This window comes from Eleginops maclovinus, chromosome 9, assembly GCF_036324505.1.
Source record: "Eleginops maclovinus isolate JMC-PN-2008 ecotype Puerto Natales chromosome 9, JC_Emac_rtc_rv5, whole genome shotgun sequence".
Lineage (NCBI taxonomy): Eukaryota > Metazoa > Chordata > Actinopteri > Perciformes > Eleginopidae > Eleginops > Eleginops maclovinus.
The window spans coordinates 24,934,784-24,962,348 of NC_086357.1; the positions used below are offsets into that span (position 1 = coordinate 24,934,784).

The 27,565-nt window shown below is 40.0% G+C and overlaps 3 protein-coding genes across 3 annotated transcripts; all 3 read left to right on the plus strand.

Moving 5' to 3' along the window:
* Nucleotides 1-489: 489 nt before the first annotated feature.
* Nucleotides 490-8,203, plus strand: LOC134869470 (ras-related protein Rab-8A). The gene is made up of 8 exons (XM_063891116.1): nt 490-744; nt 1,816-1,876; nt 2,664-2,724; nt 3,353-3,430; nt 3,532-3,621; nt 3,736-3,801; nt 4,897-4,947; nt 5,736-8,203. The coding sequence occupies exons 1-8, from the start codon at nt 621-623 to the stop codon at nt 5,823-5,825; spliced, it is 621 nt and encodes a 206-aa protein (XP_063747186.1). The 5' UTR covers nt 490-620; the 3' UTR covers nt 5,826-8,203.
* Nucleotides 8,204-15,060: 6,857 nt separating this feature from the next.
* On the plus strand, nt 15,061-19,947 carry hsh2d (hematopoietic SH2 domain containing). Its single transcript, XM_063890776.1, has 6 exons — nt 15,061-15,147; nt 15,755-15,888; nt 17,599-17,688; nt 17,848-18,013; nt 18,303-18,551; nt 18,639-19,947. Exons 2-6 carry the CDS (start codon nt 15,782-15,784, stop codon nt 19,062-19,064), a joined length of 1,038 nt encoding a protein of 345 aa, XP_063746846.1. The 5' UTR covers nt 15,061-15,147; nt 15,755-15,781; the 3' UTR covers nt 19,065-19,947.
* Nucleotides 19,948-20,818: 871 nt separating this feature from the next.
* Nucleotides 20,819-26,418, plus strand: tax1bp3 (Tax1 (human T-cell leukemia virus type I) binding protein 3). The gene is made up of 4 exons (XM_063891622.1): nt 20,819-21,059; nt 23,350-23,469; nt 24,218-24,295; nt 24,640-26,418. The coding sequence occupies exons 1-4, from the start codon at nt 21,018-21,020 to the stop codon at nt 24,790-24,792; spliced, it is 393 nt and encodes a 130-aa protein (XP_063747692.1). The 5' UTR covers nt 20,819-21,017; the 3' UTR covers nt 24,793-26,418.
* The last annotated feature ends 1,147 nt before the right edge of the window (nt 26,419-27,565 follow it).

The following is a 27,565-nucleotide window of genomic DNA, read 5'->3' on the forward strand; positions in this document are numbered from 1 at the left end:
AAAATAAAAAAGTACTATTTTTTACCAAAGTCTTTCATATTTACTGTATTTAATTGTTATGTGCTGTATCTGCAAACCTTTTACACACCCCTGCTGGTCCTCGATATGGAGTACATAACCTGACAAAATAAAAAAATTTAAAGAATTAAGAATTAAATTAATATGACATCAACTGTACCAATAATAATATATATTGGCATTATTTAATTAATGAAATTCGACACCAAATGATATTTCTGTTTTATTTCCTTATTTCTTATTTATCTTTGTCCTTGAAATATATTTATTATCACTTTTTTATCTGTATTTTTAAGGTTATTTTTCAGATATTTTTTCCTTTATGTAAACATTCTGTAATCTATTTATTTATTTGTTTTCTGGAAGTTTCCGCCCTCCATACCCAATAATTAATTTGTCAAAAGACTGATTAACAAATCTTGAACTTCGGGTGACCCAAGACAACAAAACGAACGAACACAGCGGTTCTTCAGGGGACTTCCGGAGCCACGACGACAGAGCAGAGTGACAGTTGACTTACCCAAAAGGACAGCTCACTTAGCGGTGACGTCTCTGTTTCTCACGACGGGCGGGATATCCGCAGTAGTAAGCTAGCTAATAACATGGCGAAGACTTACGATTACTTGTTTAAACTACTTTTAATCGGCGATTCAGGCGTCGGAAAGACCTGTGTGCTATTCAGATTTTCAGAAGATGCCTTCAACTCCACGTTTATCTCTACTATAGGTGAGTAAAAGCGGTTTTATTAAGACTGTCTTTGCTGAAAAAGTACAGGAGCAGCCCATCCCGTCATGCTAATTTATTGCTAACTTTTTAGCATTCATCTTGTAGGGGCTAGCCAGAAAGCCGGTTTGTTAGAGGGGCTTTCCAGGATACGACAACTGTATTTCAACCAGTTTATATACTTAAAAATCCTGTGTATGTATGCAATGTAAGACTGTTTACCTAATGGAAGCTGTAACGGTGTTTTAAACTTAATATTTTAAGCTGAACTACCTAGCTACAAAGCTGTCAGTTAGCTAGCTAGCAGTGTCACTTTTCATTAGAACCCCAGGAAGTGCGCCGTCTGTTGAAGCCGATTTTTGCGAATGGCCGTAGTGGTCAAACTGTAGTACTACAGCTTCCGTGACGTCTTTCGAATCAACCGTATTTTTTCCCGTTGACTTACATTGGGAAAGAGACATCTGTAAATCAGCGTATGCTTTTTTTTCAGCTAAATTAACTATCCAACTAGAACACTTGTATTATCGTTGTTTAAATCATTAGGATCTAAAACTTGTGAAAAGCTAAAAGCTGAATACAGAGTTATTTTACCTCTCCCTTCATTTGACTGAGGCTCAGAGTTTCCTCTTAACGTCTTTTAACAGCAACGTTAAAAGGAAACTCAAGTGCGCATGCTCTCTGGGCAAAAGGCCCCGGATGAGTCGTTTCATTTTGGGCTTCATGCGCCACTGAGCAACTCGCATAGGAATGAACGCGGCCCCGCCTCCTGCCTGTACTTCGCACTCTTAAGTAGCCAACGTTACACAAACAGTAATGAAGCTTCTAAAATCAACCATTAATGTGACTCACTGGGATGTTTAGTGTAATGTCTGTCCTAGATGTGCCTTATTTTTTAAAATCAGAATATCTTAATTCTCATCATCATACAGAGGCTTAAAGATGTTTCGTTGGCATCTCTCACTGCATTAATACAAATAGACACACATTTAATAAAGCAGTGTTTGTGTATGTTCACAGTTTTAATGTGTATGTTGTTAGACAGCGATGGGAGTCATTCATGTTGTTTTTCCTCAGGTATTGATTTCAAGATCAGAACAATAGAATTAGATGGCAAGAAGATCAAGCTACAGATATGGTAAGACTGTCACCATCCACTTTCACTTTGCAGCTTGACTTGTATGTGATGATTAATGATGGATTGTAACTACACTAAGATGACAATTTATTCGGGTAAATCTTACTGAAGTTAATGCACACTAATACAAAGCCATTTTCTATATTATGGTTTATTGCGGGCTGGTTGTTTATACTTTATTTGTTACCCTTGAGTGTCCAATTAAATGGCAACTAGGGTCATTTTTCTAGGAACCTTGGATACCTGGCTTAATATCTCTACTATTACAATCTGTGTCACACGGTTATCAAACCTTTTATGCATCCTCTCATGGCAACACAAATTTGAGGAATTCATTTAGTCTTAGCAAAGCTAAAATGAGAAGGTTCTGCATTATGGATGCTTTCCATACAACAGTATCTTGTAGGTATATTCACTATTTACAAGGAGACTGGAATCAAGGGAAAACCTTTGACCTAGTGCTGTCAATTCTAAAGTCTCTAAAGCGAACATACGCTATACACACTCTGTATTTGTGTCTTTAAAGAAATAGGTTTAAAGGTAGTAAGCATTGAACCTTAATCATGGCTAACAGCAGCTGTGCCCTGTGTCTGCATGAGGCATTTCACACATTCTGTCATCATTGTCCTTAAATACAATGGCACACAACACTTTAAAAAAAGACAGCTATGAAGTTGATCATGTATTTTATTAAGAACTTTTTAGAGACTTAGGCTATAACCCAATGTTTCCAGGCTGTTTTCCCAATAAACAAAGGCAAAGTTAATAAGTGTGTTTTTCTATGTAGGGATACAGCAGGACAGGAGAGGTTCAGGACCATCACGACAGCGTACTACAGAGGAGCCATGGTAAGTCGCTCTATCATCTAAACAAATCGTTCCATAGTGTATTATTTTTGGGATCAGGATGGGTGAAGTGTCGGTAATCTCAGGTGTCAGCTCTCTAGAACTACACCCAGCATTGTTGGTATTGTTGTACATTTTGTACACACCTGGGAAATCAGAGGTGCGCATTGTTATGCTATTTTCTTAGCCTCTCCTTTAGTTCAAGTTTAACTGGTTGCCTGTGATTCCTTATTTCCCTTAAACAGCAGTGTCTTTGGTCTTAAATAGGGTAACATATATTTAAAAAAACGGTTATGAAGTTAAAATGGGTTGCCTTTATTGAAGTGTGTAGATTTGGTAGTTGTCAATGCTTCATATTATCAGCTATGCTTATCGGTCATAATTTCATTATTGAAATGAATGCATGATAATATATTTCCCCAGGTGTATCATGCATTCATAGTATTGATTGCCATGCCTTTGCTTGGCCGTACACAGTCATGTGATCCTTCACTAGTGAGGGTTAAATGAACAGCGTATGTACATTAGACAATGCATTTCTAAGCCTGTCACCATGGATTAATTACAATTGTTAAGGAATGATTTCATCTTTTTCTCGCTGCTCAATTGTGTCTTGTCTTTCCCTCTCTAGGGCATCATGTTAGTGTATGACATAACCAATGAGAAGTCCTTTGACAACATTAAGAACTGGATACGGAATATAGAAGAGGTAATGTCCGTCTGTTCAGTTTGCAAGTGTGTCTTATGTGTTTACCTTCTTTCTTTAAAAAGAGTGTATAAATCTTCACTTTGCCAATTTATCTTTCCCAGCATGCTTCAGCAGATGTGGAGAGGATGGTCCTGGGGAACAAATGCGACGTCAATGAAAAGCGACAGGTGTCCAAAGACCGAGGGGAGAAGGTGGGTCGATAACACATTACTGTACTTAATTTAATAAGTGCACTTCTCCGAAAAGGTACATATTTATTATCTACTATACTGACACTGATTCGTCTACTTCTGTCCTGCTGTCAGCTGGCGCTCGAGTACGGTATCAAGTTCATGGAGACGAGTGCAAAGGCGAACATCAACGTGGAGAATGTGAGTCCAAGCTTTTTCTGCGGTTATTCATTCACAGCTGGAAAACATGAGTTATGATACTTTGGTCCTTGTTGTCTGCGTGCTTTACAAGAGTCTTTTCACAGAGTTTAAGTCATTCACTGCACAGGGGGTTACATTAAGTCTGGGTGATAGAGACAGTATGTTGGTTCTTTGTGACGAATGGCGATGCACTATATATCCTTTCTGTATTCTCTCTGGAGGGGGCTTAATGTGAGATGCACTTTTATTAAAACGGAAGAGTCATATGACATGGTTAAGCTACATTTCAGACAAAAAAAGTCACTGCTTTAATTATAATAATTCTATTTTCCTCTATTTGTAGTTTTTGATTAATCCTATATAGTGATATTGTGTAACCATTGTAAGTCTGTTAAACAGCACACTGTTTCCAGATCTATGAGACTTCTGAACATGCTTTCAGGAAGCTGAAGTCAGCGTATAAATTTAGAACCAGCCCAATGCTGGTAATGTATGCAAAAGACCAGAGAATGCACTTCACTCCACAGCCAGAAAAACTATTTTTATCCATAAAGTTGACAGCGAAACTTCAACATTTGTCAGCCATTAAGCCAGTGGACAAAACACGTGATATACTTAATCACTTCTTCTACTCAATACTAAATATTTGTGTGTATCAAGAGGATACATGTTTTATGCCTTGAGAAAAAGAAACTACTTTCTGTAGTGAGGAAGTGGGTCAGTTGATTAACAAGAGGCAGCAGGAAACCCTGTCACTGAGTCTGAGGATGTAACAGTCAGTCACTGGTTGACAGACTTTGCATATAAAGGGCTGAAAGACAGAAAGTAGACCATGTGAGCAGAACAAAGTAGAACGTCTTAATACCCTCACATACACGAATAGGAACTTTTCTTACTTGGTGACATTTGATGTTTTCTTAATCATCCCCATTATCTGAACTATAATCAGCCAGTCCACTTATAACACAAAGAGAATAATCATAGTAAATTAAAGGTATAATTAGATTGTAACCACATTGTTCTAAATAATCAGTCCCACCCAGATAACCACCATTAATGTGGTTTAATTCAATTTCAATACTTTTTTCCCCGCAGGCCTTCCTAACCCTCGCCAGAGACATCAAAGCAAAAATGGACAAGAAGCTGGTAAGAGAATGGAAACTTTAATCAAACTATAGCTGTGGTAATGTCCTCTTTTTATTTGGTGTTCTCGTAACAAAGAAATGAATCACAGCATTTTACTCAAAATGAAACTGGCACTCAGACTCCAGTGAGAATGTGAAAAAAGTCCAGGCAGGAATACCCTCTGCATTTAAGTCTTTGTATCTCAGCAATAAAATAGCTAAAGAACAATGAAAATGTCTCCAATATAGTGTAGATGCCAGCACTGTGAACCCGGAACTGTACCCCAAAGTTTTATGTTAGAAATGTATAGTACGTGTCCCCAGCATATAAGAACTGCCGGATGCTTACTTGCATATGTTGAGTAATTTGCATAATCATTAAGTAATTTGGCCCATTCAGAGTTTTTTCTAGGACGTTCTTGAGGATGCTGAATGCAGTGCTGACATTTTCAGGATCCAAAATTGGCAGTGTTAACCATTGCTTAACTATTGTCTGCATAGGTCTTAACGAAACTTATGCTAATTGTGAAAATTGTCCATCATATGCAAGTTAGCATCCACCAGTTCTCTTTACATTTCTAAAACTTTCGGTACTCAACATTTCCTGGTCCATAATGCGACTCTAGAGATGGGAACTGCCTTCAAAATAAAAGCATAAAGAGTTCATTTAACAAAAATAATGACAACAAATAACCATCAGTTTAATATAAACAGAAACGGGTTGAGAATAAATGTTTGATTTCTAAATAAAATAAGTGTGTAGCTCCAACATCATATCTAAATGTGCTCTCTCCTCTGTGTGTGTCTCAGGAGGGCAACAACCCGCAGGGCAGTAGTCAGGGAGTGAAGATTACAGAACAGCCGAAGAAGAGCAGCTTCTTCCGCTGCTCGCTGCTGTGAGGAGTCGGAGAGTCGGCATCCACCATCGCCTTAACTGAGTCCCGACTGGACACAACTGGACAGAGCACACTCTCCCTTTTACCTTCCTTCACTTCGTCTTCCTCCCCTTTTCTCCATATTAGGAAAAACAAAAGTGTATCGCTCCCCTTGACAACTGTGAATCTAACTCCTGTGGCCTCCGTTAGTAAATCCCTTTTTTTTTTGTACGGTTGCTGATTAGATTCCAACCTCGTTAGATTTTATTGCCTATTTTAAAGACTTCTTGTGAGACGATCAAACCACTTTACTTCTCACGATCGTGTCTCCTCCTCCTTCTGAAGTCTTATTTATACGACCCTTATCACTTAAAGTAGCCCAGATTATACCTCCAAAAAAAGGCTTACTAATCCAAATGGGCTTCCTAATTTTGAATATAATCCATCTGTCAGATATATACTGTATATCCACGGTGATGAGAGTCCAGGTGTGTGTGTGTGGGTGGCCTCTTTGGTATTTCAACATGAGGTAAACATGTAAATATATATCACTGATTATGATTCACCATATGTTGTGCCAGCACATCTTTACTCATCATATCCACTTGGATACCTTTTCTACTCTGTTGAATTCTCACAGCCGATACATTCCTCTTGTGAACTCTTTAATGTGCAATGTGTGTGTGTGTGTGTGTGTGTGTGTGTGTGTGTGTGTGTGGGGCCCAGATTAAGCCTTTCTTTAAGTATTCACGTGGTTGCAGTAAGACCGGGTTGTGCTTGTTTTAAGGGCTCGCAGATTCCTTTTTTTGCCTCATCTTTTTAGGTATTGCCATTTCTATATGATAAGATGTAGATCATGTGATGCACTTCGACTGACAGACGAGCAATACCTAACTCTGACACCAGGAGGCGACAGTTACACAGGAGTCTCAGCGGTCTTTTTCTTATGCATTTATACTTCCGGTTTTGACGAGGGGGCATGCACACAAACTGTTCTCTGGGCCTCGTTGGAGGAGGCTTTAGCAGTATTTATGGAGTGAAACAAAACATAGCACCAAAATGACAAAGTGCCCTTTTATGTTCTTATTGATTATTATGCACTTTTTCCTTTTTGTTCTTTCCTGTGAAGTAAAAAGTTCTTAACATGTTTGTTGCAAATCTTAAAGAAGCCCTATTGTGCTTTTGGGAATTCCTATTTCCTGTGACAGGGTTTTTTTTGCCTTTCAATCAAATTCAAATCCTCAAAATGTCCTTAGTTTACTTCCAGAACATAGTGACATCACAATGGAACACTTGCATTTCAATTGGCTAGCGCTCCCAACATATTTTACATGATAGGCTAATGGCGGCATCTCTAAGTGGTTGACCAATCGCAACAGAGGCAGCCAGCTAACCAATCAGAGCAGACTGGGCTGTGGCGAGAAAAATAAAGAGCTTTCTGAACGTTAATGAATCAAACGTATCACAGTAGAGAGAAAATACAAATATTAACCTGTTTTTGCAAAAAATGGCCCCTTTAAACTGTTAGCAAAAAATATTGATGCACCCTGTCTGGAATTCCTTAAAACAACCTGATCACTGAAACCTCATTTTTTAAGGTAGTAATGCAAATACACCGAAGGCCTTTAATTTAGAGATGCTTTTTGTCCTCTTACAGCATATCTAGTGTTTGATATTGCACTTTCCCCTGCTTTTAATGCATTTCCTTCCCCTATTGATGCTTTAGGAAGCACCTACCCCCTACCCCTCTTTTCTCACGCTCTTACTCCCTCCCCCTTCCTCCTTTTATCCACATTTCATTGGTGTTGTTTTGACCAGGTGAACTATGCACTCTGGGTGCGTAGAGATCATCAAAAAGCGTTGCACATTTGACGTGACAAGCATTATTTGAGATTGTGCAAGGACCCTTTGCTCTTTTACTTTCTGCTCGTTTTGAGCTTTTCAGAAGAAGGATTAGGAAATGAATTGGAAGCGGACATAAATCGCGTCTGATGTTTTACAGTGTGAGCAAATTGAGTTGTTGAATTGAGTATGTAACTGCGTAGGTGTCGTCCTGTGGATCGTTGCTTTTAACATGGCTTTGGCAAAATGTCTGGCTCTCGCAGAGTAAGTCGATTCATGTTCTGATGAAGTTGCAGATTTCCGGCTTATTCTGTGAAGTAATTTGTTATTTCATCCCAAGTATAATGTTGCCACGTCCATGTTAACATATGTTCAGCATTCCCCAACTTAGCTTGGATTTCATCGCTGATTATTGATGATTTTCACAGGGAACAAATAAAATAACTCAGCAGTTGTAAATAAGATCAACAATGATTGTACTGAAGGTTCAAAAGTCTTATTGATATACACATTTTGTAGATATGTGTTTTGATGATTTATTAAAAATGAGATTCTTTAAAACATGTGTTTATTTGTACCTTTTTTTTATTTATGTAGACTATTTTCTTTTTAATGAAGTGTTTGAAACTGTTTAAAATGAAGGCTTATCAAGGATGGCAAGTCTTCAGTGTTTTCCAGAAATGACATTTAAGTTGTTTAAAGCAGAATAACATCTAATGTAATGTGTCACAACATCACTTACCACAACTGACAGGTGGGAGAAAAGCTTCAAAATGCTCTTTAAAAGTGCTTCATTTTGACTTTTGCAGAAGATCTTTAGGAACCAGTCCCCTAAAGCAGGCGTGTTTTCCTTTTCTGTGCAGCACTACACTTTCGTTTCCCTCTGAAACCCGAAAACGTTGCAACGATGAAGTTTTTCCTATGGTGATTCTGGAGCAGTGGGCATGTCGTTGTTCTCTTTTTTAAGGACATTTATTCTTACCAAACATATTCTACTCACACTTCCTTTTCTTCCTTACAGTTATAAAGGTGTCCTCACAGTCTGAGCTGCGATACCTGTTTCAACCACCTGACAGCCAGCCAGCTCCTGCACACCTGTCAATGTGCCCGCTTTCCACCCCTTCCTGATCCTGTGGCACCTGTAGCTCACTGGTGTAACAGCAAGCATGCTTAAAATAATAAGCGAAAAGCTAAACGTTGCAGGGAATCAGTGCCGCTGCTAGCCATTTTGGTGCCCTAAGCATAATTCCTTCATGATGCCCTCCCCCCCCCCCCCCCCAATAAAAAAACATTCGCGGAAAAGTTTAACTTTTTTATTACCAAACATATAAAACAATAGCAGCAGCAAACACACAGCAAAACAACAAACTTTTGACATTTGAAAGTGCAAACTTTCCTTCAGTAACTTTGAATAAATTACACTAAATAACATCAATAAGTACAATCAATAAAATCTTAAATAAAACAAAGATTTAGAGGACGAAAAGTCACAACTTTACTTACTTTGTAAACAGTAAGGCTTTGTAGAACAGCTAAAACACATTCAAGTAAAGTGCAAAAAAAGTGTTATCAAAATAAATCAAGGACATCCTTTTTGAGAGAGCATAATGCTATTCTTTAACAATCAAGCATTTCTCTATAAAGACTGGAACACGTCTGCATTTCCTCGCTGCAAAGTCATTAATTAGGTCATCATAGGACAGCCTCTGAGCCACTTCACCATTAATGCTGATGACAGCAAGACCACTTAGACGTTCCTGCCCCATTGTTGAACGTAAGTAAGTTTTGATGAGCTTCAGTTTCGAAAAACTTCGCTCAGCAGAGGCAACTGTAACAGGGAGAGTCAATGCGATTCGAAGAGCAACCCAGAGATTTGGATACACCTCTTGAAGGCGATTCTCATGGAGAAATGAGAGCAACTCCAAGGCAGTTGTTTGTGGTGGCAGTTGAGGAAGGTTGATGATTTCCTGAACCATCTCAAGTCCATCAATATCCGAATTTCCTTTCTCAGTCAGTGTCTTCTGCACTTCGATGCAGTTTTTTTGCAGGTTCTCCTTGGACATTCCGTGCACTCTGCTGAAATCAAGCAGCACTCCAAATTTGTCTCTGACCTGGGTCATGGTCTCAAAACGCTCCTGCAGTGACATCAAAGCGGAGTCCACAACACTGTTGAAAAAGGATACCTCAAGCCTTTTGAGGGCATCACTGAAGGGCTCGTCTGCAGCCTCATATGCAAACTGCTTTCTTGTGTTCCTGAGCCTTTTCTCCTTGAGCTCTGGCTCTATGTTCATCGCCTCGCAAAGGTCCTTGGCAGTTGACACTGCCTGAGCAAACCCAGAGTGCCTGTATCTGGAGAGGGAGGTTTTGGCATTGTCAATGAGCCCGACGGCAATGTCAAGCTGCATTGAACTTGTCTGCAGGAGCTTGTTTACCTGGTTAGTGGTTGTAAGAATTTCACACCAGACAACAGAACAGATCAGAAATCTGAAAGAGGCCACTTCTTCTGCCAGGGCTTGAGCCTCTATTTTTGCAACAGAGTCATTGACAGTTTCCCTAGCCTCGATGAGCGCATTTTGGATTTCTTTGATTTGACTTCTGACAGCTGTGACACTCCTAAGCCTGCTCTCCCACCTCACATCACTCCATGATTTCACAGTTAGGTTGATGTGTTTTGTCAAGATGCTCCACCGCTTTGTAGCTCCTGAGAAGAAACAAAATAGCTTCTGCAAATAGCCAAAAAAGCCAGTGGCATCCCTGGATGACTTCGCAGCATCAGCTATGACAAGGTTCATAGAATGAGCTGCGCAAGGAACAAACAACGCCCTCGAATTCAACTGTAGCAGTCGGGCCTGAACTCCTTGCTTTTTCCCCTTCATGTTCGCACCATTGTCGTAGGCCTGTCCGCGGCAATCATCAAATGGAATGTCGAGTTCCTTTAATTTGTCTAAAAGGACAGTAGACAGGTTCAGGCCAGTTGTTTCAACCACCTCCATATACCCAAGGAAATACTCCTTGATATTTGGCTTTGGCTCCAATTCAACAATGCGCACGATGAGGGACATTTGCTCCTTGTGGCTTATATCAGGTGGACAGTCAAGAATTATGGAGAAATATTTCGCTTCCTGAATCTGTGTGTGGATTGTTTGCAATGTTTTGTTGGAGACGATCTGGATCAGCTCATTTTGTGTCTGCTGACCAAGATAATGTGTTCGGGAGCTTTCATCGGTTATCTTGGTCAGGTGGTTCTCCATCACAGGATCAAAACTGCCTAAAAGTTCCACTTCTTTTAAGAAGTTGCCATTGTCTGGTTCATACAGACACTGTGAAGAGCCTCTAAATGACAAATTCCTTGAGGCAAGAGATAGGGTTATTTTCAGTAAGCGTTTGAGAACATCTCGCCACCTTCTTTTTTCTGCCTCCAGCAATGTCTGTTCCTGGTAGTCTATTGTCATATTTGTCTGTAAACGTGTTTCCAGTTCTCTCCATTTAAACATGCACTGGGCATGGTCTGAGCTACATTCATGACTTATCAAATTATTGTTAATGTTGGACCAGTCACCGTTGCCCTCTGCAGTGAGCTTTATAGCTTTCAAACTGAAAAGCTTACACGCAAAACAGAATGCAGCATTGTTCTGTTTCGAGTAAACAAGCCAACTTCTCTTGACTTTCTCTCCATTTGAGAGCGTTTTGAAATGCAGGCTACTATGAAACGCCCTGCCATCTAGTCCCTTTGGAAAATTAAAATCTGATGGGACTCTAAATGGACCTCTTCGTACGATCTCAACACGATCCGCATCTAAAATCCGTAATGGCCAGAGAGCAGGATCAGTTGGAGAGGGCAAACCCGTTTCTACCTTGTCACCTTCTGACGGACTCTCAGTGACAGGACTTTCAGAGGTGGTGGTTATCTGCTGTGTATCTGTGGTGGTTGAGGGTGGTTGATCAGGGCTTAGTACTGTTGCGGGGTGTACAGACCTGCTTGCTGGCTGGGGTTGATTGGGTGAACTTGTCGATGGTTCTTCCTCATCTGTGTCCTCTTCTTGGCCTCGTGCTCCCGCTTGAACGTATTTCAGCATTGACCCTGCATTAATTTAGAAATACGAAGAAAAAAGATCAGTATAGAAAGAGACAAAATATTCAAATAAAGAATCTTATACCAAAAAAGAAAATAAAGATTTAAAACTGAAAGCATGCAACCAAGGAGCTCTCCCCCTTTATTACTTATATATCAACTATTTGATCAATCTTATCTAATCTAATATAAAAACATTATAGAATGAGTTGCAATATTGTACACAATTTAATAATAATGTTTGCTTTATATCATTCATAATGGATATTTTATATTTATATCTTAACAACAGGAATAAAAGGAATAAAAGCAAAATGATACACCTTACACAAGACTATTAAACTCTACATTTAATTGAATACAATATGGTTAGGAGGGCATTTTGTTTACTACAAAACGTTTTTCTATTTCACCGACAGATGTCGTCCATGCCTTTGCATGATATAAATGCAATCAAAACGCCAGTTAATTTAGTCATGTATCTTCTGTCACTCTCAGATATAGCTAAGCTAGCTGTAGCAGTAGCTACAGGCTTCACATTATCACGAACCCTTTTCTGTCCCATTGCACATAGAACACCTAACCTTATTTATGTGAGACTGTAGCCTATTTTGCTGAATTCTACCGAATGACAATCCTAAAGATGGCCGTGGGTTTATTATGCATTGGCATTGCAAACTCCAAAATAAAATATACTTTCTCAAATGCTATGTAAACTTTTCTAAATGCCTGGCTAAACACTATTAATTTCACGCCACACAGTGATAAATGGTCTGAAGCCAGAATTGTTAGCCTACCTAGTGCAATGACTGCTAACTGTTACTGAGAAAGTATTGGCCACCGTCACGTCAAAATAAACCATAAACTGTCTACTATTCAATATCTAAAGTAAAGTAACGGCTAATTGGCATCAGTTACTTGCAAAATGCAGTTATAATTTTTAACAGCAAAATCTCAATTTAGCTTGCGCCTAAGTTATAACACATATTTGAGTTTGCTAACATTAGCAATAACGTCAGCTAGTTCAAGGTGTATGCATAGGCTAAGCTTTACACTAGCTGCACATATTTCCCGTATTTAAGAAAGATTAAACGTGGACACTTACCTGCAAGTGATGCACGGGCATCATCTCGCTGTTTCCTCTTTTTTCTTTTTTCTGCTCCTGACTCCTGTTGCCTTTTCATTTCCAAAAATGTCGAGTAATCCAAAAGACCACTGACAGCAAGGGCACCCACAGGGCGCTTGGGACGCAGATTGTGCAGATTGTGTTTTCGTTTGTGTTTGTGTGAGTGGGGAGGGGAGGGGGGAGGGGAGAGGGGGGCACCATCGGTACCTTTGAGTAGTATGCCTAAAAAGTGCCTCATATTTCTATAGTCTACTGAAATAATTTCGGCCTTATAATTATTATGACGATTTTTCATTAGGCTATTTTTGGTGGTGCCCCCTCGACACTTGGTGCCCTACGCACAGCGCGTAATGCGCGTTATGGGAGCGGCGGCACTGCAGGGAATTATTTTCATGAGGAGATGTAACATGAGCAAAACATGTTGGTGGACTCGGAAAACTCACATGTTTGCCTCTTCTCAGGCACTTTGCATCAGGGCTCGTCTGCAAATGAAGTGCAAATGTAGACGGCCCGCACCAAAACATTTCCACTCCCGCTCACATGTGACTCAAAGCTAAGATATTCAGGTCAAAATGTTGGGATTCATTATAATGTGAAGCACAAAATAACCCCTAAAATATTAAGAGATCCGATATTATTGAGTAAAAGTTGATAATAGGTGATAATATGTATATACAGAAGAGCGTTGAGGTTCCTCTGGAGCCAGCGAAAGGTTTATAGAACATCCTCGTGTGGGGGGAGCATTTCCCAGATTATTATGGTTATTAAACATTACCAGAAATTGTTAATGAAATGGTTCTCTAGTAAATAAGTCACCACCAATAATGCCGTCCAAAGGTCGTGAACCTCACCGTCGAGATAGTTCCTCTCAGTGAGAGCTTCCCCTCCAGCCACTTTGTACCTGATTAAAGAACAGCTACCGCCAAATCTCTGTGGAAAAATACAAAGTAAATCATTTTTCAGTTTACATTAAATTGAACCATAGTTTTGTGTGCACTCCTATATCTTTCTGTCTATAATATTTGCAGCACATGTGTGGTTCAAACAGCCTCTGTCATTTCTATTAATACAATCTAGTTGACATACCGCCTACAAATACACACTTGGAACCGGTTAAAGCTGGAGAGTTGGTAAATATTGATAAGTCTCATTGAATTATATCCTCATGTGGACTCCAGCCCAGTAATATTAGCTGATACCTATGTAAATACAACGTTAGGCAACAGCTGATGAATGGTGTACTGACGTCTCACATTTCCTCTGAGCTGGCTGCTCTCTGATAGAGAAACATTTACTTTAACCTCAATTTTGATATCAAAAATGTGTTGCTTTATGATGTACCCAGTGGGGGAGGAAGTACTGAGATCTGTTACTTTGGTAAAAGTGGAAACTCTACAAAATCTATTTTAAGTACAGTAGCTCACTCTGGAGAATGTCTGCTTTGTATCAGAATCAGAATCGGTTTTATTACCATGTAGGTTTACACATACGAGGAATTTGCTTTGGTTATAAGACACAGAAAGAAGAATACGAAACCAAAAACAAAGTACAATTATAAACCTATTTAACTGAGTGTAGTAAAATATAATGAACTATAACAATGTACTATATTCAAACTGGAGAGCTATGCTGATTTTAAAAAGCCCTGTCCGCCTCAGGGTCCTTCAGGTGTGCAGGTCGTGGTGGGATGGCAGATTGCAGGGTTACATGTTTGTCAAGATTAGGCTGATTGTATTAATATTCTCTTGGTTGGTTTAATACTGCATCATATCAAACAACCAAATCTGTTATTTAATGTAAAAACTAATGAGTACTTTTGGTGTCCAATGAATACAGTTGAGTAACTGGTGCAATATTTTCCTCTAGTATGTAGTAGTAACAACATAAAGTAACAAACAATGGAAATACTTAAGTACAAATGTGTCTAAATTGTTCTTAAGTATAGAAACTTGAGTGTGAGAATGAGAATGAACTTTCCACCCCTGAATATCTGATTGACTTTTATAGATATACTTACACACAGATAAGCCATGTTGGATAATGTGTTACCCGCAATATATGACAGTGTTTCTCTCTTCCTATATGCTCTTTCCGCTCACTGGGATGTGTGTGTGTGTGTGTGTGTGTGTGTGTGTGTGTGTGTGTGTGTGTGTGTGTGTGTGTGTGTGTGTGTGTGTGTGTGTGTGTGTGTGTGTGTGTGTGTGTGTGTGTGTGTGTGTGTGTGTGTGTGTGTGTCTCCGCCCACACACAGGTGTATCAGTTGAGACAGAACTGCCGTGTCATTTCCTCCCGGAGCTGCAGGACAAGGTGAGTAACCCTCGATGTTGAGATGCTGAATTCAGAAGAAATGTTATTTACAAAACCAGTCACAAAGTGTTTAAACTACACCTTGAATCTGTTTGATGTACCAGTCAAGTGAAAGCTGTTCTTCTAAAATGAAAGGACATTATTTGCCTGCTTGCTTTGCATGTCAGAGCACTCTGTAGACTCTGTTATACTGTGCTACATGAAGGCAGTATTACTAATAAAACCGAGATTAATGGAATCAAGCAGTTTTAATTGCTATGTTGTTAAAAGTGTTAAATCAAAACTTCTCTAAGATACATTTTTCATTGTTAACTGTTTTTTAGAAGATGATTTAAACACAAAACATGTATTATGGGGTTTCTCTCTGTGCACAAGTCTAACTGTAAAACAATATTCACATTATGTCACAACATAGATGTTATTCAGTGTGTAATTTAAAGTGGAACACAGTGGAAACATATGAATTTATTAGCATTATAGTGCATAATCTGCTAGGTAATTATCCTACAGCAGAACTCTTGCTGTACAGTGTGTACTCTATGTACAAGTAGCTGATGTATGGAGCTGTAAATAATTCATTCACAGGCCTTTTTTCCTTTTCCAACAGAGGATTAAATGAGCCGAGTGCCAGATAATGGAGTGTCAGCGCGAGTCTTTGGTCTGGTTCAAAGAGTCACAGCTCGGGGCTGTGATCAGAAACGGCATCGTCCCCGAGTGGTTTCATGGGATCATTTCCAGAAAGTGAGTTTTCTAAGGGTATCACCGTCTGACATCTGCGTCAAAGGATGGCAGGAATGTGCAGAGTGATGTCAAAACTGCACGTGATGAAGATGGCAGGGTTGGGTTACAGCATGCAAAGTAAACATTTATTTAGGATGTATCACATTTTTAGTGCTCCGCTGGATAGATAATATTACTCTCGGGTAAAAAATCGTAAAAGTTTAGGATTAAAAAGTTATTCCTGTAACAGAGCAAAAATAATGAATGAGTTGAGAGCCTAAACAAAGTCAGACAGAGGAAGCTCTGAAATGTCCAATTTTCAGGAAGTAATTAAAACTTTTGAGGAAGTTCTGGGTTACCACGTAAAAATAAAAGGTTGAAATCACTCAACCACTATTTAATATAAGGTTTCGTGTCTTTAAGCTGTGGTAAAACATCAAATCCACCAAAAACTAGCCCACTCTTTACTCCATATTCCAGGAGAAAACGTAGTATTGAGTACCTTACCTTTTGAAACTTTGACTTTTGTATTACGACTCCGTGATTCCAGTGCTTCCACCACACCCAGTGTACACATTTACAGCTCTGAATAATGGATGATATATGGGGGTTGATATTAGACATGGTGAACTTCATCTGACAAGACTATAAAGGCCTTGATTTATTGTACTGTTCTTTGATACGTCCAGGCATAGTAAGAACATTTTGTGATGCTTTGAAAAGTAAGCCTTTAACCCACAAGATGACCATCTGCATATCGATTACTCACCTCGTGTTATTTTTAAAGGAACTTTCTTGCAAAACAGCAGAAAGACTGGCAGGTTTAGCAACAGCAATATAAATATATCAAAACAATACTTTAAAAACTCTAATCATACAGTGTCATTTCTCCAGTGGTATGCTCACTTATTCCTGAACATCAACATTTTTGCTAAAAGCTTTTTCTGTTTGTTTACAACACTCCTGCATAGTAGCTGTGCCGGTGCTGCTCGTCTAGGCTAGTCCAAACTGTAACTAGGAATGTCTTGTGTTTTAGGAAGTGGTGAGCATGCAACTGGGTAAATGAGATTTAAGATTAAAATGCATGAGTAGTGTGAGTTTGAAAAAGTTTTATAGGTGTTAAACACGCTCTCTCTTCACTTAATTATCAAGAATTTGCTCACTTCTTTGAAGATAGATAGATAGATAGATAGACAGACAGACGGACGGACGGACGGACGGACGGACGGACGGACGGACGGACGGACGGAGGGAGGGAGGGAGGGATGGATGGATGGATGGATGGATGGATGGATGGATGGATGGATGGATGGATGGATGGGTGGGTGGGTGGGTGGATGGATGGATGGATGGATGGATGGATGGATGGATGGATGGATGGATGGATGGATGGATGGATGGATGGATGGATGGATGGATGGATGGATGGATGGATGGATGGATGGATGGATGGATGGATGGATGGATGGATGGATGGATGGATGGATGGATGGATGGATGGATGGATAGATGGATGGATAGATAGATAGATACTTTAGCTCATAGACAGCACACCCAACCTACAACATACAACATAAAAGGATGATATCAAAATTGTAAGGTGCTCAGGGAGAATGTGTGCCATGGTGAAGTACACCATGTAATAAGTCAAATCATTGACAGATTAAAGAGCATGTGTGAAAGGGTTTTTATCTTGTTGTAATTTATGCTTGTTCATTTTTTTTTTTGCAGTATGTCGGAGGAACTGCTGATGTCCAAGCAGCCGGGATACTTCCTCGTCAGAGTCAGTGAGAGCCGGATCGGTTACACTCTCTCATACCGGTGAGGGTCTGCAGGATTATATCATTTCCCTTTCCTGTAGTGTGTTATATAGGTGTTTGTGCATGTAAATGGTCTGCAAAGGCTGTCACAGTAGAGGCACTAAATACAAATATGAACCTGAAATAATAATGAGGACACCCCTCTCTCTTTGCTCCGCAGTGCTGGGGACCGATGCAGACATTTCATGATCGATGCATTAGAGGACGGTCAGTACATCATAGTTGGAGAGGACATATTTCACCAGGGTCTGCAGGACCTGATAGACTTCCACCGTAGGACTCCCATCATGCCTTTCAGCGAGTTGCTGACTGTCGCTTGTGGACAGGTGAGGAAATTAATACAGGTGTATACTTAATATAATAGATTTGAATGGTTTGTATACGACCAACTGTTTGTATTCAATGTCCGAACTTAGTTTATGATGCAGAAATACTTCAATTTGACTGTGTAAATGTCAGTAACACAACTCTTTTGCTTTTGGGCAAATTTCTTTATATTTGACTGTAGTCACCTTTACAATCAACATCTACATTTGCTTATTTCCTTCCGCTTGCTCTTCATGCAACAAAAACAAACAATAACAACCTGTTCTGCGTCTCTCTCTCTCCATCCAGGGATCCAATGACAAGTGTGACTATGCAGAGTTGCTGTTTCCCCAAAAACCTGTAAGTACCCACATCAATTGGATAGAGAACAACTCGCTGCCTCCCAGCGTAACTCTCCCACCATCAGAAGAAGACGTCCCCCCCGCTCTTCCTTATCGACCAGATTGCTTTAAGAACTCTGCAGTCCTGTCTCCAAACAGACTCTACCCTAATCTGAAGGAAGAGTTTCCATGCGGCAGCCCTCCTCTTCCATCACTGGTAATAATAACAATCTGTTTTTCAGTGGTTAAGCGGCCCTTTTATTTTCTTACAATTTGTATGCTGTCTCATGTTTATGATCTCCAGCCTGTGACCAGAAAGAGATCGGACCACCCCACATCCAACCAGCCTCCCGAGGTCCCCACTCGAGGCTCCTTCCCTCCACCGAGGCAGAACCAGGCTTGCATCAGAACAGTTTCTGCACCTGGGATCCCCCTCTCTCCCACAGCCACTTTCACCCAGCACCTGAGGGCCCCCATGCAGTTTGTAAAGAAGCAGGAAGGGATGCCGTCAGTCGTCTCCAACCTGAAGAACCTGAAGAAGAAGTTCCAAAAGAAAGGCAGAACGTCGCAGGAGATTCCTGTGAAGGAGGGGAGCGGAGACACTGAGAACGAGTACCAGGAGATCACAGGGGAGCATGCTGGTAATGAGTCGTCATATTCCCTCGCTTATGATGAGGATGGGTTACCTTATGAATACCTTCCTCCTCCACCTTTTGCTCCAGGCTACTAATACACTGCTCCATTAGAGAATAATGTGCAGATTGACCCAACTACAAATGGGTGCAGAATCAGGACAAAGCGTCGTACAAAGAAAAACATACAACATTTTTAAAGGAGACACTACAGGTGAAAAGGTTAGAAGAACTTCCCCTGGGTTTCAAAAAATGCATATTTAAATACAGTAACAAGGCATAGTGTTGTTCAATATGTGCTCGTACATTTTCATAGATGAAGCCAGGATCAAATTACGTTTTATTTTGTTGACATATAAGAGTCAAGGGTTTTTACGGAGGGGAATTTGAGAGTGTATTTTTATTAGGTTTTGCCATGATTTTAGGGAATTCTTTAAATCTTTATCAGGTCATGAATGAAATATAAAAGAACCCCTCGGTTGAAAACCTTCAGAATATACATAGGAATAAAACTGGGAAGCTGGATCTCTCACATGAGGCTTTAATAAGGTTTTTGGGGTCTTAGCTAAGTCAAGAGTATAACATTTTAAAAACCGTATTATAGTCTTACTGCCGTGAATGTGATAAGTGCCACTGACTTGTGAATGCTTAGTTTCTTTCTGTTCAATAGAGAGAATACAAATGCATACTGGCACATACTAAATGTATATATATGTAATATGAAAGCGTCTCAGTGAAGCTAAATACTAGCCTTTTAAACTCGAGCAGCAGGAGGAAGTTTGATGCAGCGTATGTAAATATTAAACACGCTGTATGTCAGCTGCTTTGAATAGAGGACGCTTACTGTAGCATCAGATACAATTATCAGAGACATGAAAGGTGAAGTCTGGTCAAACTTGTTTCACAGGTAGAAACACACAGGTGAGTTACAAAGCATTTCAATATGTTACATGAATGAGTTAATAAAACCTTTGAAAAGTGTGTGTGGTTTCTGCAGACCTTTGTGTCAGGGCAAATATTCCTCATGACAAATCACTTACACACAAATGTTTCAACCCATACTGGAAATGTACATCATCCCTGTTTCTGCTCCACGCAGTTCCTCCTGCCCATTCTCCTCCTCTTCCTCTTTTTTTTCTGCACTTCTGTAATGACTCCTGTGATGGTCCCCCAGTGGGAGGGTGCATGCTGTGGTGTAATGACCTAATTTGACCAGGAATCCGGATAATGTTGCAGCATGTCTACCCCAGACTGTTTTTCTTCATAACATTGTACATAGAGATGTTTGCATGCTTCCATTTGCATGAAGTTGCATGAAGTTTTTTATAGCGTTAGGGTTGTCAACAGTATTCGCATAGAGTTACATTAAAAAAAAAGACGTATTCAGATTGCTGGTTCATTTGTAAAGAGAGTTTCTAGCAGGTTAACAAAGTGACAATACATTTTAAAAATATAGAATCATTTTGAGAAAGGTGTCTCCGGTAAAACCAGCAAATCTTCCAATTCGTCATTATGGCCTCTCTTCTTTTGTACTGTTCTATTTCTCTGTCGTCTTACATGAAGCACAGTTTATTCATTCGTTAAAATTAAATCACAATAGACATCTCGATCAGAGGTTACTGATTCTTTTACAGATGAATCAATTGCAACTTAATACATTTTTAATGTAACCCTCCTAACAATGTGCATCATCACCAGGAGTTGGCTATTTCCCAGTTCCTTATAAGGGCAACACCCATACTTGTCTCGGAACACAAGGGGGGGCCAACAATACATGGAGAGTTTGATTTGTAAAGCATGAGTCAAACCCGACGGCCCACTGTTCGGCAACACCGCCCTCACCAGCTACCCCGTGCTACAAAACGGGCGGAGCTGATAGGCTGGGAGGCGAGGTGACGTCATCTGGGAAGCAGTTGGTCTTCCAGCCTGGGACCCAGGGAGTAAATCTGCCAAGTTGGCCCACTATCGAGAGCTTTTTACCACACAGTAACAGCCGGTGGTAGGTTTTTAGTTTATTGTTTGTTTATAACTCTAGAAATAGTAGCTGCACAATGTCGAATTTCATGCCGGGACAGCCGTTGGTTGCAGTTGTGGTAAGTTTGGGAGTACCGTAAAGTGTTCATTCCACGGGTCTCTTTTGTTCTGTTTCTTGTCTAGTGTAAAATCGCGTCAGTACAAAACTCTAAACTAAATTAAGTAAGCTACTTATAATGAGCTCAGTAATGTTAACTAGCTTTATTAAACGTAGTTTGTTTGTTTAGCAGAGGTGCTACAAAACGAAGCTAGCCGGTGGACAAACTAACGCCCCTCGAGTTTGAGTGCACCTGTGCTTTACGGTAAACGCCTTTTTAGAATCGGAGGATGAACCCCTCTTTATTGTCACACACTTGCACACAGCAGAGCACACACAGTGGAATTGGTCCTCTGCCCGGGGAGCAATGGGGAGGGGGGATTGGAGGTGTCCGGTGCCTTGCTCAAGAGCACCACAGCAGGGCCTAGGAGGTGAACTGGGACCTCTCCAAGTAGCAGTCCACTTTCCATATTTCAAGTCTGTTCGGGGACTTGAACCGGCGACCCTACGATTCCCAGTCAAAGCCCCTACTGACTGAGCCACTGCTGGACTGCTTTTAGCTTTATGCTGTAATTTTTCTTACTTTTTAAGGATTTTTTTTCTGCCTTTGTTGTAAATGCATGTTAGTTTACACTGTCCATGTTCTAACTTTTCAAGGACATATTCTGATCTATACGTTCATCTGTAAATGTTCTTTCTTTTAAAGTAGATATTCGTAGCTTTACGGTAATTTTTTACCACGTTAACGTCAGCTCTAGTCTGTCATTGTTCTTACTTTTTAAGGAAAGGTGTTGCGCTATGAAAGTTTAACTTAAAGAGAGGCTTCTAAATATGAATGTAAGCAAACCATATACAAGGTAATTCATGAAAGTGTCGGGACTTTCCTCGACCAGCTCGCTGCTCTTGTCTCTGGCCGTCACCTAGAGTGTGATTCAGCCTTCCTGGTTGACTGAGATAAAAGATGACGCATACATAAGGCTAAAGAGCAAGGTCTTTTTGGTGGTGTTCTCAAATGCTGCATGAATTCTCACAAGTGGATCGTCCATGGTGCCTACACAATTGCAGATATATCTTTAGGAAAATGCCACAGAGGTGTGTAGGTGACTGGGTTGCGCGGTTCACGTGAGGGGTGGGGTTCACGTGCTGGTTCACTTTTATTGTATGTCCTAAATGTACGTGGTCAAAAAGACATGGTGTTTGCACATCAATGGGTGTCTGTCTTGATAATGTATTGTAATGTTCTTGGATTCTAAACATTGAAGCAGCAGAGATCTTACATTTTATAAGGTTGTGTTGTCATAAGAGATGTTTATTAAAGCCTAATGCTGTATTGTTTGGGAAACAGATACCAAATATTGCATTCAAGAACTAGGCTATATCAGCTAACTCATTATGATCAGGATGGCCTACATTTTGTTGTCAAAGAGTTGTGACCAAGATATGTACTAAATGGGACACCTAACAGTTAAATCATAAACATTAAAGCGCTTCCTTGTTGTTACTCGTTGCCTGACGTGTTCTCAAACACTGAAATATCAATGTATTGCCAATTCCAAGGAGTTATCTATTTATAGGGCAGGTGATAAGTATAGAAAGTTTACAAGTCAGGCCTATAAACAACTTTTAACTGGGTGACAAAAATGTGTCGTTGTGCCGGCCAAGTCCTGACTGACTGACTTGGTGTTAACAAAGTTCCAGACATCCCCAGACTTCATTGTGTCAGCGACAGCACTCAGTGAACGTCTGCTTATTCATCAGCACACACACAGGCCGCCTTTGTCTGGAGGAGTGTTGTGACACTCATCCATCCATCTGGTCTGGGAGCCTGCAGCTGCTTGTCAGTGTCGAGGGCAGGGCTGCTCTAATAAAGTCTTACTGTGCTACTGTGGACTTCAATCACCAAGGAACCGCCTCTGAAGCCAGCCATTTGTCAAGTGTTGAAATGTGTCTGTGGAGGGTAAATCAGTGCTCACTGGCTGGTGACAGGGCTGCATTTTAAATGTTTAGCATGAGAATATTTCGGACAGGAAGATCGTGACATGAAATATTCTAATGTCCTATGCCTAGTGAGCATGCATGTGTTAAATCAACACATAGATGAACAAGAGGTTATGTGGCAGTTACGATTGATGGCCTTTACCAAATAAGAACATCCAGACACACTCCCTTGAAAATGAGGTATCTTTTTTGTGCTTTTTATTTCAGTTTGGGAGATTTGGGGTCAGGATATATCAGTATTTATAAAATACAAAATGAATTGTGTGTGAAGCTTTATGGAGATGGACCTGACTTATTTGTTTCCTGTGGAACAGCAACGGATTGAGATCAAGAAGCTACGTCAGGGAGAGAATCTGATCCTGGGCTTCAGCATCGGAGGAGGGATAGACCAGGACCCCGGACAGAACCCCTTTTCTGACGACAAGGCTGACAAAGTAAGTGTGTGTGTGTCCTAAGGCATTCAATGCGCTGCAACTGTTTGCAACACATACTGTCCCAGTAGAACAACATACCTATTTATTTATTTATCAAGACGCACGTATTCAACATCGAACGGGAAGAAGTTTGTTGAAGCACAGTGTTACTACAGCAGTATCCTTCTGAGCTGAAGAGGAAGGACAAGCCAGAACACATTAACTACAGCCTCAGGGGGCAACAGCCCAGACTACTCACTGATGTAATCGCAGGAAAACTGCAGGTCTACACACAGTCTCCCTGCTGGCTGTATACAGTGTGAGCTGCAGAGAAATGTACCAACTGATGCCAGACACACACACACACACCTGGTTTCAGAGCCTGTGCGTCAAAATCAATTTCATTTTTCCAACTCTGGGGAACAAGGTTAATATGAAGGGCTAAACATGTATAGGAAAGTGAGATGCTACAATCACATGTGTGTTATCTTTCATTCTTTTGTTCCATGTCCCATTTAGCCTCCTCACAAACAATTCAGTCCACAAAAAGTCCTAAAAAGTCAACAAAACCTTGCTAAGCAGTTTCAGCTTTTATTAAAGCAGATGGATTATAGCACGGTTTATCTTGTGTGCTATTTATTATATGTTTTTCCTCTATATTTCTGAGGTGACAATGTATATATTTTTCATTGCTTTGTATCGGTATTTGTCCCGTAATTGATATATATTGGAGGATATGTAATAGAAGCTGTGTTTGTGTCGTCCACAGGGGATCTACGTGACCAGGATAACACCGGGAGGACCAGCAGATGCGGCCAACCTGAGGATGGGAGACAAAATAATGCAGGTGTGTAGAAAAACTAAATCTAGATCCACAAGATGGCACTACATGTACACTACAGCACTCACTTGTTTTCCAGCCAAGGACCCAGTGCATGATAGAGAACATAACTCTGGAGATCCCCTCATGTTTGATCCTTGGAGTAATTTGAGCATCAGTTATGTGAAAATGCATTATGGAGATATTTGTCATGTATAACAAAACTTGCACCACTCAACACAGCATACCCATAACACTGAGCTGTGCATCGGGGCAGTTCTCACCTTGTCCCAGTGTTAATAAACGCATATGTAATCTAAAAATATCTACAGCTATTCTGAAACACAGTCCTCCTCCTCTTCTTCCTCCAGGTGAACGGCTACGATATGACCATGATGACCCACGACCAGGCGCGTAAGAGACTCACGCAGAAGAAAGAGGACGTAGTGCGGCTACTGGTGACCAGGAAGTCTCTAGAGGAAGCCGTCAAAACATCAATGGGGGGTTGTTACCCCCGACAGTAATGTAGAGACACCGCCTGCAAACACAGACTCATGCAATACTCTCAGGTGACGTCACCGTGGCCTTTCTAACTGTGTCAATGCAAAGCGTTAAGTATCTGGGTCTTCACAGGACTGTCGTTGGACAATAAGATGGTGCTCTTTGTGTCCACACACACTCGTACTCATCTTATCTGCTTTACCTTTCGTATATCTTTGTACCATATCGTCTGAAATAAGGAGCAACCCCAGAAAATCTGATTAACAGGGCACAAACAAATGAAATCCAAATCATTCAGTAAAATGTTCCTTTTTTCCTTCTTTTTTAAAATGGTTTCTGTATAAAAACATATACTGATCAAATGTACTTTACTTAGAGTTAGTCTGTTCTGATTTTTGAACAAAAAGGAGCTTAAATGTGTTTGTTTTTCTAACGTAATGCTTCCATATCTCTCTTTCTGATCTCCAACACCTTTAACTCATTCCCACACTGGAGCTGTTTGCTTGACGAGTCATTTGGGAGCAATCTTACTCTTTGATCCTATTCACCAACAGCTGATCAAATGTTGTGTGTCATTTAATCATCAGCCTTTCATCTCATTAAAAAGAAAACAGTCTTTTAATTACGTTCAACGCGACAGCATTAATGCCAAAGTTAAAGCCAAGGCACTGTGAAGCGATCAAAGCCGTTTTTGTCATTTGTTTCTAACGGTACAGTTTTCTGTACAACAAATCATATTCCAGTATGCAGCATGTATTCACGCATACTGATGTCTTTTCCATAACTTCTTTGTGTTTTATTCATCTTGCTTTGTGTTCACGCGTGTTAAAGTCATCATCTTTTTTTCTGCATTTGCTAAAATAATGCCGTTAAAAATGCTCATTTAGTCACACGAATCTCAGACTCGCATTCCAGCAGCAGGACCGACTTTAGCGTAACATCTGTCATTTAATTTTCAATATATCACCATAAATCCTCCCCTTGATACAAGCACACCTGCTAGTTTCACACTGGAATCAGCTACGTTCAGAAAACTGTCTCGAAGTCGTTCATTGTCAATGATGCAACTGTGAACCTGAACACAGCAGCGGTGAATGTTGTTTGATAACTGGGAAAGTGCACAGCAGCCTTATTGGAATACCTAATACCACTAAGGGTAATCGTATTACCCATTTGTTTTCCACATCGATGTCCTGCTTTTTATATACACTTCATCACAACATTTACAACACTAATCTTATATCCTTGGGTGATCCTATTGGCTCTTTGTGTTCTTATACTAGTGCTATATAATATACATTTGTCTGTTTACTACCATCGTGTGATTTGTATGAAATATATAACCTGATCTAATTATCAAGTGTTTAATTCTCAAAGTGATATATCCACTCTTCAGCAGGAAAGGTATCATCATACCAATGACCATAATGAATGTTAAAGTTTAAGTCCGTCACAAATCTGTGTCATGATGTAGTACAAAAGGTCCAAATATTGAATTGGTGTTATGCTTTTACAACTTAAAAAATACCCTCTGCAATACCTCTCGAGTTTCTTTAACAATGCACCTGCTTTGAAATATCATCTCTGCCAAATTCCCCCTGACTGTCCCCAAACCTTTTTGATATAAAAATAAAAACCTATATAAATAATTACAGTAGTGTTGTCATCTGTGTCAGATCGATCATAACTGAAAAACACTGCATTATAAACAACAATCTGTGCGGTAACCCAGAGACATCGATATAGCTGCATCCTCTTGGTAAATTACAGTTTTAGTAGTGTGCATCACAATATTCTTTATAAATAACCTTTATTTAAACTCTTTGATAACACCCTGCAGTACCCCAGATAACCACCAGGGGACCATGTACCTACATTTGAGATTCACTTCTTTACAGCTCTTCACCTCAACCTTTTTGGCCTCTTAGACCTTAAAATGAACCCATATCTACTTGTTAACCCTCACCAAACATGGCCTTAATTTAGTTTTTCTCCTCAGTTCATTTAATTTAAAGGATCTGTAATGGTCCAGGAGAGAATCTAGTATATGGCAGGAAAATAACCCAACATTTAGCTACACAAAACATGATTTGAAATCCATAGCTGTGGTTTTTTCACATTTTCTTTTCTTTACATCTGAGTTTGGAACCACTGCTTTACATAATGTCAAAACAGTGATACATTTAGACATGGGAGTACAACATTAAAGAAAAACCACTTGCAGAAGTATACTTGTGTCAGATTTTGTAAATGTAAACTGCGTAGAGTGAAAACATTTTATTGTATGAATCTTTATAAGATCTAAAAAGACTGAAGATAAAGTATGCCCTCTTTTGAAGCACCTCGTGTAAAGCCATTCTTTAATCTTCACACCCTTCAAATAGCTTCATGTCGCCTGATATAAAGTAATCAGCTGACATTTCAAACCAGAGAATCTATTCCCTGACCTTTGGGCGTTTTGATACTGAGAGTTTTCTCTACTTTCATCTCCTGAATATGTGAGTCTGCAACCAATCACTCTCCTTTTGAACTGAGCACTCTGGGAAACGACCAGTCCATGATGCTGCAACATTTTGAAACAGCTATTTGAAGAAACCAAATGAAGAAAAGGAAACTTGTGGGAGAGTTTCATTTTAATGTGCTGCATCAGTTCATTTTGGAAGCACTCGTTCCTCCTCTCGTAAGCAACTGCAGAGTTACAGCTGAAAGACCCGGCTCATTTCCAGTTGTTTCAAGTCTAATGGGAGCCTGAGTTTCCAATTGCTAAGCATTCATTTGTCTTTGATCGTGTTCTTT